This window comes from Impatiens glandulifera, chromosome 2 (assembly GCF_907164915.1).
Source record: "Impatiens glandulifera chromosome 2, dImpGla2.1, whole genome shotgun sequence".
In the NCBI taxonomy this organism is placed as follows: Eukaryota; Viridiplantae; Streptophyta; class Magnoliopsida; order Ericales; family Balsaminaceae; genus Impatiens; species Impatiens glandulifera.
Window position 1 is genome coordinate 25,899,002 of NC_061863.1, and position 11,462 is coordinate 25,910,463.

General features: G+C 29.1%; 1 protein-coding gene across 1 annotated transcript; it reads right to left on the bottom strand.

The window, feature by feature from the left end:
- Positions 1-4,685: 4,685 nt before the first annotated feature.
- LOC124927008 (VQ motif-containing protein 9-like) lies at positions 4,686-7,075 on the bottom strand. The gene is made up of 2 exons (XM_047467343.1): positions 6,140-7,075; positions 4,686-5,380 (listed from the first exon to the last, which is right to left on the bottom strand). Exon 1 carries the CDS (start codon positions 7,028-7,030, stop codon positions 6,209-6,211), a length of 822 nt encoding a protein of 273 aa, XP_047323299.1. The 5' UTR covers positions 7,031-7,075; the 3' UTR covers positions 4,686-5,380; positions 6,140-6,208.
- Positions 7,076-11,462: the final 4,387 nt, after the last annotated feature.

Sequence of the window (11,462 nt, forward strand, 5' to 3'; positions counted from 1 at the left end):
CTAACAGCTTCTCTGCCTTCCCCATGAAATTCATATAAAATTCATTCACTAAAAACTTTTTTAAATCACCAATAGTCTTCATATCCTAACAATTAACATTTCATCAACATATAATAGCAAATAGATTTGTGTATACCTTTGTTAGGTATTTAATGTTAACTACACAATGAACAAGGAAATAATATTTACATAACATCGACAACTACTTGCAGATACTAAAATAAAACAACTCAAAATCCCATACAAAAAAAAAATCCAAGAAGAAGATATATGAAGTAGAGGATAAAGAAAAATATAGAATAACAAACCAACCTTATAGTGCTTCGACCAAACTACCTAATGATCTACTTGTCAAGACATAGTCTAGGTTATTCCACTAGATCAAAGTTGAAATTATAAAGAACAAAATAAAGAACTTGAAGAACACTCTCTCCGGTAATATGAAACCTTATGAGAGCACTGTTATTATAGAAACTATTTTCTCTCATTACAAACTTGAATTCGATGATTCCAAATCACTCAATTAATAACAAAATACAATATCTTTGGCATGATTCTTTTCTTCCACCAATTTACTTAGCTATCCCTTCCAGAAATATATGTGGTGGCCATGTCTATTGTAAAAATTGTCAAATTACTTTTACACCACTAAAACAACTTTTGTCACTTTCTGAACCTCCTCAACTTTTGTCAAATTACTTTTATATACAAATTAATTTTGTCACCATGGAATGATTCATTGAACATATGTCCAATGCAACCTGGAAATAGTTAGCAGCTTAAAGCTTCAAATCTTTTAAGTTCTTCTTTTGAGCCATCTTCATCTTGAATCTAATTGGAAATCTTCTAACATATTTATCATCATTTCACTAACTTTCACATTCATATTTCACGTTTGTTTTTGAATCATAACTATTCCTCTTGAATAAATTACTTAATATGAAACTATAAAATTTCATGTATGACTGATTTAGCCCATACAAAGAATTCTTAAAAATCCATACCTTATTCTCATCACTTTTATTGATGGAACCCTCGGGTTGCCTCATGTATATAGTCTCTCTTAGTTTTCTATACAAAAAAAAAAATAGTTTTGGCATCTATTTGTTAAAGCTCTAAGCCTAGCAAACAACTCAGAGTCAACAATATTCTAATTGAGGTGTACTCTACCAGAAGTGAAGTGAACCACTTCAGCCAACAATTACCTTGTGCTCCAAATTTCATCATCGTGTGGCTTCTCTTTGAACACATACATGCATCCTAATACCTTTTCACCCTTGTTTAGGTTAACTAACTTCAAGGTATTCTTCCTCTCAAAGATATCTAATTCCTTTGGAATTGCCACTTTTCTAGGATAACTTCCATGGATGCAATTGTCTATCAATAGTAAGATGATTCATATTCCTCTCCCTTTTCATGTTATCATCAAGGCAAAGAAAAATAGGACAGCATAAGAAACAATGTAGTCATACATTTCTACTAGAAGTCATACCTCAACGCCATCATCTTCTTCTCATATCTCATCTAAAGAATTGGATCGCACCTAGATGATGTGATGGGAATTTCACAGAGTTTTTCTTGTTCCTCCATTCAATTCTTCATTTGACACTTCTTCTTCTTTGTTTAATCATTCAATTCCTCATTTGACACTTCTTCTTTGTTCTGCATTATCCACATAGTTTTCACCAAAATCTCTCTTGGATGAAATTCTTCAATATCAACTATCATGGAAGCCTCAATATATTAACATCGCTAGATATGATCACCTTTAAATTCATCTCATGTCCATTTTATATATCCCTTGACATCCTCTTGATAGCCAAAGAATATCCCTTCTTTGTTGTAGGGTCTAGCTTTACTTCATTGGCATTATTGTAAAGTATTACATCCAAAGATCCTCAAGAACTTGTAATCTCATTTGACTCCACTCCACATCTCCATTAGAGTCTTCATGTCTAGAGTTTTTGAGGGTCACTTATTTACAAGTTAGCAAATAGTACTCGATGTTTCACCCTGAAATGCTTTAGATAATTTTGAAAATAAAAGCGTACATCTACTTTTCAAGTCATTCTTTAATCAACTTTATTTATTTTGTTGTAGAGCGTACCTCATTATCAAATGTCTTGCAATACCATACTCCTTACATAATTAATTGAATCATTTAAAAACTCTATCTCATTGTTAATTCTAAGCTTTTTTTTATCTTTTTCCCGATTTGGTTTTAAACTAACACTCTAATCTTTAAAACTTTCAGACACCTTCACTATTGGTCTTCATAGAAAACACTCATATCCTCTTAGGGTAATCATCCAAGAAGAAAATGAAATACTTGACACCACCATGAGTCACATTCTAAGATGGCACCCCAGTAAATCCAAATTTACATAGTCTAGGATGGTTTTTGACCTAAATAGAGAAGTGTCAAAGCTTACTCTTTTAGAATTCCCAATCACATAATCTTTTTAAAACTCTAGATCTCCTAATGTTCCCTTCCTCCATAACTCTTCCAAACCCCTTTGATTCATGTGACATAATCTCAAGTCCACAACCTTATAAAATCTTTAACATAACTTATGTCAAGACAATATGTCTCTTGTGCTCCATTCAATCTATATAGGCCTGACTCCTTTTTACTTCCCTTAAAACAACCATTTTCTTTTTGCTATCATCAAGACCCTTATCTTATACTCACGCCATAACTTTGATCATCGAGTCTCTACGAAGAAATAAAGTTTCTTTTAGGTCTGGAATGTACCTTACTCCTTTTAGATCATGGTTGAACCATCACGAATCTTGATTATAATTAAACCAATGCTTTCAACCTTGCAAGCCATATGATTTCTCATCAACATGGTGTCACCATCCACCTTCTCATAGTTTTAAATCCAATCTCAGTTAGGAGCCATATAAAATGAAGAGTTTGTGCAATTGTCAAGACATAGGAGTTGTCTTCCTCATAGACCATATTGACACCCTTCCCTTAACTAGCTTTTTTCACACCGTCTAAGCATTGTATTGTCTCTTGTAGTGACCTTTTCTCTTGGAATGCATAGCACAATGTAGATTTCCCCTTATACTTAGATTTAATAAACTTTTAAATCCCTCATCTTCTTTCATGTGTAGCAGATTCCCCTTATACTTAGATTTAATAAACTTTTAAATCCCTCATCTTCTTTCATGTTTCATTCTTTGGTGGTATTCATTAAACATACAATGCATCCCTTTAGTTAGTCTTTGTCTTTGTCATCTCCTTAGACAACTTCAATGTTATGACTTTTACTATACAACATTATTCCCTAATGATTGAATAGGATTCGAACATGCATTGAAAGACTAGAAGGGGGTTTTCATAAAAAAAAAACTTTCACCTCAAAATTATCCAAATCTTAAAAAAAATTCATTATCCAAATCTAAAATAATTTTCAAGAAATCATTGAGGTTTTTCTCCATTATCTTCCTGAATGTCATCCTATAGTCAAAACGTCTTTGCTTCAAAAACAACCTCTTCACAAAAAAAAAAAGTTCTATGAATAGACTCTAGCACTTTTCAAAGAGATGCAAATGTGACTTCCTTCGAAACTTTTGGCAACATCTTCTCAGAAGCTTAATATGATTAAGGAATGAGTTTTGTCAAGAATCTCCTTCTTACTTAAATAAGTGATGGACATCTTATACCGTTCATTGTTGAATCAAGATAGCTCTAATCTTCATCTTTTATATTTCAAAATCATGTTTCTTAGTGAACTTTTCAATATCAACACCACCATCCATGTTAAACCAACCAAGACGGAAAAATAAGTATCACTAGTTTTCAACTTTGGTGCACACCACTTTGGTTTGGTGTAACAAACCTCGCTATGTTCCAACGCAAGGTTAAGAAAAAACAAGGCTCTTATACCATATGGTGAAGGATACGAGTGTTTTGCTACACACTTAAGCCAATGATACACAACACAAACACCAAAGACTTTACTGATAATCTTTGAATACACACACCATACAACCCAATAGTTGGTGTAAGAAGAATGATACAACATCAAGAAAACAACAAATAAACAACACAATAATTTTACGGCATGTTAAAGATATTCACTATGATGAAGTGGTCAAGTTAAAATAAGATATACATAATTACAATGTTTTCAAGTGGTCAAGTTACAATAAGATATACAATAATTACAATAACATTATAAGCTGAAATATGTTCTTGGCTAGCCAACTTAAAAACTCAATTACTCTACTCACTTCGTATTTTGACACACAACTTGTGCCTAACTTTGGACTTAGCTATATAGAAAATTTTCAAAATTAGGACAATTTAGGATTTCTCAAGTATGAGTATGCAATAGTTCCCAAACTGCCTAATCTAAAAATTTTGGATAGTGTATTGTCTCTTTTAGTCTTGATTAGACAACCATAAATCCAAATTAGTTTATCCTCTCCTCCCCTAATTTCCTCACAACCCAGCTACCATTAAATTTTTCAAGACTTAGATCAATACTTTAATTCATGACAGGATAGCTACATTTCTATTCTCCTAAACAAACATAATCCGATCATCAACAAATGAATTGGTCTAAATCTCTTTTTCTTCAATTTAATTAAAATTTTAATATGAAAACATATTCATCACCAATTCCAACCTAATTCCTAATATTTCTAAAAGTGCATTTGTTGCTATTGGAGAAGAGTGAAATTTAAGATGCTTTCAAGATAAGGTAAGATTATAACAACAACAAAAGACAAGGTAAGATCAGAGAAGGAGTTGTGGGAAGACATACAAAAAAGGAGTCGAGCACTTTAGTGAAGGTTGGAAGAAAGAATCTATCACATACAATAATCGTATGCAAGTTATGGGGAATGGAGGCCACATGTTATCATGGAAATCAAGCCTCTGATGCCTCTTATCTTTTGTAGCTTTCTCCCCGTGGAGGTCGAGATCCAACCCGGAAAGGAGGTTTGTTAGCGGACGTAGAAGTAGGAATTGTTGTCGGTAAGAAATTTTGGACGGCCATGTGACTTCTGATGATGCCGCTCCATCAAGAAAAGAAAAAATTGCAACTCCCTTGAAGTTTGGTGGACAACTTCGTTCTGAAAGAATTTTTTGAGGGGTCGTAGATCATATGGTTAGAACTACTTTGAGTGATTGAGATGATGCTTCATGCTAGCGATCACTCGGGCAGTGTAACTGAAATATGAGAAGCTGCAAAATAGGCAAGGTGCAGACTCATTATAGGGGGAGACATTTGATGAGCACCGTCACGTTAGACTTTGCTCATTTTAAGGTAGGGGAATGTGTGGAGACACATTGCACCAATGTGGTTCTGGTTCAGACATTTGTGGAACCTACCATTGTCTCCACTTCTGGTTGCACAAATTCCTGCACATATAATATCCTTATTGGAAGGGATGGTTGTTTATAACTCTTGTTTATGTCTCTTTCTTCTGTTTGAATCTTTGGGTTTCCATTTTATGTGCTTCAATATACTTGTTATAACTGTTATGAGATATTGTAATTTTTTTATATATTATCAAGTATTTAATATAGTAAAAAAAATGATTTGGTAAGAATCCTTACTTTTCTGGATGTGGGGGGCAAAATCTGAACCAAAAAAGAGGCTATGTCCTTCAGAAATCAGACACAGAAATCAGACACAGAAATAGAGAGCAGTTCAGCTTATGTTACTAGAAAATCCAATCTTCATTTTAAAGCTTACCCTTTAAACGAAATTCTTAAAAAGCAGTGTCAGCTCTAGTCCTAAAGAGCACCAGAAGCTTCAAAAGAAAGCTCTTAACAACATTAAAAGAGTTCTAATGGCCTGTTTTGAACATTCAAATTTAAAGACATGATTTCATTTGGTAATTATTGATTCCAATGATGGCATAGGAACATACATTTATATATATAATAATCAGTAGTAAAGTCAGAACTAGAAGTAAAACCAGAACCAGATCTTATATTGTTTCCATTCTCAATTAGTAAAGATGATCAAGAACAAATTTCAAACAAAACTTATAATAAGAATATTGTAATAAACAAGTGCACTATGATTTTTCAGTCGTCAGCTTCCAATTGTTTCAAGAAGTATTTGACTACAACAAAACTCTCATATATAATCTTCTAAAGTAATTTTCTTACCTTTTTCTTCTTCTCTCCCGCAGTGATCTTATGGTGAACAAGTTCATATCTCAAAGACAGACAGTTTGTCTAGGTGAATGAAGGAGGGAACTGAGGAAAACCCAGTTGTCCAGGTGAATATACAGTGTATGGAGACATAGGCGATAGGCAGCCGAATGGAAGCGGAGAGAATGGAGGAATGAACATTGACGACGGCGGCTGCGATGGCATCGGAGGAGGAGCAGATACATTTGGCAGAGGAGGATCAGAACCGACATTATCAGTAGTAGTAATAGTAGTAGTATTAGTATTCCACTTTGGGGAAATCAATGGCTCTAGAGCCGATGTTCCCTGTTGATTAGAAACTGAATCTTGAAGGAAACAACGGATATAGGCGGAGATGGGTGATTCAGCCGCCGTGTAGACAGGAGGAAACGGTGGAAGAGGCGACAAAGGCGCCACTGAAGGTGGTGGTGGTCTGAAATTAGTTAGAAACCCCCCTCCGATTGGCTGTGGATGAGGCGGCAGGATAAGAGTAGACGGGCGATTGGTAATCTGTGGGAGAGGTGGAGGGCGGATCCGTTGAAGACGGGAACTGGGTTGTTTAGGCGGCTGAATCGGCGGTGGAGACAAGAAACTGTCGTGGGCTAGGTGGGACTGGGAGCCAGTGAGCTTCTGAACAACATCACGAAAATCACTCATGTTTATGTTATAAACAGGCGGCTGATGTTGCGGCGGCGGTAGAGGCGGCGGAGGTCGCATCTGCTGCTGATGATTGTCGAAAGCTGCGTTCTTTCTAGTGGGTTTGGAGATCTTGTGAGAAGCCTTATTGAGATTTTTGAGCAATTGATCTTTGCTGCCGCCATTGTTATGAGTGTTGCTGCTGCTGCTGGTATCATAGCTTTTATCCATCTTTCACTTCTCTCTCTAGAATCTCTCTACTTAATATAATAATAATAATAATAATAAATAATGAGGATTTTGAATTGAGTGATATTTTGATTTTTGTGGTAGGTATTATATAATAATATTATAATATAAAGTATGCATCTTATCTTCATACGTCACAAAGAAACTGAAACGGCACAAACACTCTTTCACTTTTTCTTTTTTTTTTAATTTCATTAAAGCAATCCAACTAAATTAAACAATTTTTTCATTTTATTTCAAATTTTTATTTTAGATTCTACTTTTTATCAAAACCATTAAAACTTTTACTATTTTAGTAATCTCAGTCAATAGGTGTCCAAGTTTCGGATCTACTATCAAATTTTTTAAAATAAATTAAATATTATTTAAAAAAATATATAATATTTTTAAGTTAAAATTAATAAATATAATTTAATAACAAAATTATTTTTTTAATAATTTTTAAATTATATTATGAATTAGGAAAATTATTTTTTAGATTATTATTTTAGCTTATTATGATTATTGATATATATATGATTAATGTAATTTTCATATATTATATATATGTATATATATAATATAACAAAAAGTAATGTAATAACTGTCAAATTAAACTACTTTTCTAGGTGGATTATGCTGTAAAGTAAAATATTTATTAATTAAAATTATTATAAATATTTTAATTTATATGGGGTGAATTCAATAATATTTGATAATAGATATATAATATGTATTTATTTTTTCAAAACTATAATTTTTAATATATGAAGTATAAAAATAAAACCTACTATAGTACAAAAGTTTATTGGGATTAATTAATCAATATTGTTGTAATTTAGACATTGACATATATACTATTAAGCAATTTTAAATTTCAGTAAATTAGTTTATATATTAATAGTTATGTAGCACATATAAATTAAATTGGATCAATAATTTAAGTAAACAAAACCATAATTATACAAAAATTAATAAGCATATTGGGGTATGACTGGTGGGGATGATATCTTTCTAATTTTTTTAAAATGAAATTTGAATTTAAAAATAACTATTATTTTCTGTAAATAAACTTAAATATTTTAATTTGTAACAATTTAAATTATAGAAGATAAATACCTTAAATTGAATTTTAAAATAATTATTATTTCCTATAAAGAGAAAACTAATTTGAACTTAATAAGAAATTCAAAAAACAATTGACTGAAAGTGTTCTAAAACATGACCGTTGTATTTTATTACTTAATCATTTTTTGGTAAAATAATCTCTTAGTAATAATAGACAAATATATATTTCAAATTCATAACTTCTATAGTCAAATATATTTTAATAGAATTTATAATTTCCAAATGAGTTATGTAGAATTAGTTTATCTTATAAATTTGAAATAATTTGAAATTTTGATTGAAATATTATTAAATTCCTTATTGTAAATTTCTTAATAAGATTAAGTGCATATCTAGCTAGATTACTGTTAAATACATCATAATTATATTTCTAATCAATATTAATTGTATTTGTTTGGAAAATACTTATTGATTACAAAAACTGAAATAACAATTTTAAATTAAAATACAAAAACTTTATGATGTTATTAGCACATGCATAGTTTATTAAGGAGATCCAATATACTCACGTGTAAGGATACCTAATATTTTAATTTAATTTGTATCTGCTTAGGGATGTGACCATTAATTATTAAAATAAGTAGTTCACCAAATGGAATATAATTACAATAAAATCTTGAACTCATAATCTCAATTATATATATAATATACCATAACATACTTTCAATGAAAGAAGATTGTGTTTAATAAATTATTTATACTTTTGTCATACCTGAAATATGCTAACAATATATGATACTTTTCATTCGAATTGAATTAGCTTAAACTTATTCAAGAAAATAATATATATATATATATATTAGAAAAATTATGAATGAATGTGACATTCCTCTAGATTCATATTTTTTTAATTTAATTCATTATTAATTAAATATTTATTTAATTTTTCTCATCTTTTTTCTTAAAATCTTTGTAAAAACAATTCATGACCACCCTAAATCTAATATTATCACTAATGAAAATGTTTTAAATATAAGTAAATATTATAATGATAAATATCGTACTATCGTACTTTAAAGAATAATAAATAAAATTATTTTCAATCATTTTATATTGGTTTCATGTATTCGATAAGGATTTTTTTTTTCAAAAGTTAGAATCATAATAGATTAGATTATGACAAGACACTATCAAAACATGATGTTATTTGTATGGTTTGGTTAGTTTTTTTCATTGTCCAAAAAGTTAATAAAAACTATAACAAAATTTAATTATTCTCAAATAAGTAAAGTTTTTTGAGCCGTTATGGAAGATCCTCTACGTTTTGAAGATGGAACCTGCCTTGACGTCATTTTCTTGTGTATGTAAAGAATAGAAAGATTTCTTTTAATTTTAATTTTTTTATGCTTAAAACTAATAGAAAAATTTGTAAACCTTAAGTTCGCAATAGTTTGCAAAAAGTTTAGGGCCTACCATTTGGAAGTATCAATGGAACCACTTACTTTATGCTCATGGTCACAAAATAAAAAATCACCTAAATATCAAACTTTTAAACTATTATTTATTTATTTATTAATTTTAATGTTAAAATATGATAATAATTTATTTATAAAAAAAAAACAAAAGTTGAGCCATAAAATAAGAGAAAGTAATATTTTTATTAAATTTGATAGTATTTTACCTTCTCAAAATCATAACTTGCTAACTTATTTAGGACCTACTTATGTGGTTATGAAACTTGTTAAGGGATAAGTAGATCAGAGAGTTAGAGTAGATTTAAAAAAAAAAATTAAAAAAAGTTTTGAATGAATTTAAAAATAAAATATGTAGTTGAAGAGAATGAAACAAATAATATGATTTAAAAAAAATCAACTAATATAACTATTATTAATCTTTTTTTTAAAATGAAATATATACCATTTTGTAGATAATATAAATATTTGTTTTATGGATTAGATTTCAGTCCAAAATGGGCCGGTGAAAGAGTAAAAAAGACTATTCAAAATGTGTCATTTGAATGTATGGATCAGGTAAAGCCCAATCAAATAAAACAACTTTATAGCTAAGAACATCTATATATTTAATTGAGTTTGGTAAACTAAACCAATTCAAAATATATATATATATTAAAATAAATTAAATACATAAATAAATATCAAATTATATTAGAATAATATCATATCTTAGAAACAAGTTATTATAGTGTTTAAATTATATATTTAAATTCAACTTAAACTTTTAATAAATTAATTAAATATTTTAAGATTTTATTTTTATAACCAACCCTACCAGATATTTGGGAGGCAATTTCGATAGGAAAGAATATATAGTTGAATGTGAAATAGTGTTTGAATCTTTAGTGCATATTTTTATTTATTTTGAATTTTAATTAGGGGTGGGGAAAATTAACGATATTAAAGGTATATCAAAAATACGTATATCGAAAATATCGACTTTTAAGGTATACCAAAAAAAATGTAAGGTCGTAATTATTGGTACGGTAAAGGTATGAGAGTTTTAAAATTTTGGTATATCGACCGAAATACCGAAATAATATTTATAAGTTAATATATATATATAATATTTATAAGGAAATAATTAGATAGATTTGAAATTAATTTAATTATAAAAATATAATTTTTGAATAATATCAAAATATAATTATACTAAAATATTATTCAAAAATAAATTTAATTATATATGTAATCTCTATCTTACTTTATATTACTGATGGAATTGATTGTTTTTTAAATTAATATATTTTTTAGATATCAAAGGTATAATACCGATACCGTACCGAAAATAAGGTATACCGAAATTAAGGTATATTGAAACAAGGTATACCGAAATAAGGTAAGGTAAAGGTATGCATTTTTTGCATACCGAAATCTTAGGAAAAATATAAGGTATGGATAAAATATTAAGATATACCGATCCACCCTCCTAATTTGAACTACACGAGTCTACTATAATTATAGGTGACAATTATAATAATAAAATTTATGTGATTAGTTTTATTCGGCTTATTTTACATTTATTCACATCTACCTTTATAGGATTCATCTTATATATGCTCAAATTTATTTAGATTTTATATTTATAATATTATTTCATAATTAATATTATATATGTAATCTTTTATATATATATATATATTTATATTTATCAAATTAATTTTAAATATTAATAAATTATTTAAATTAAAAATGATATATTTTAAAATAAATGAATATATGAATTTTTATTAATGTTTAATTTTAAATATATATTTAATATGAATATGATATAAGAGGAGTGATAGAGGGAGAGAATTTGGTGAGGGAACTTGGCATCACTTCATTGGTTGGAAAATGTAAAAGTGGGAGAA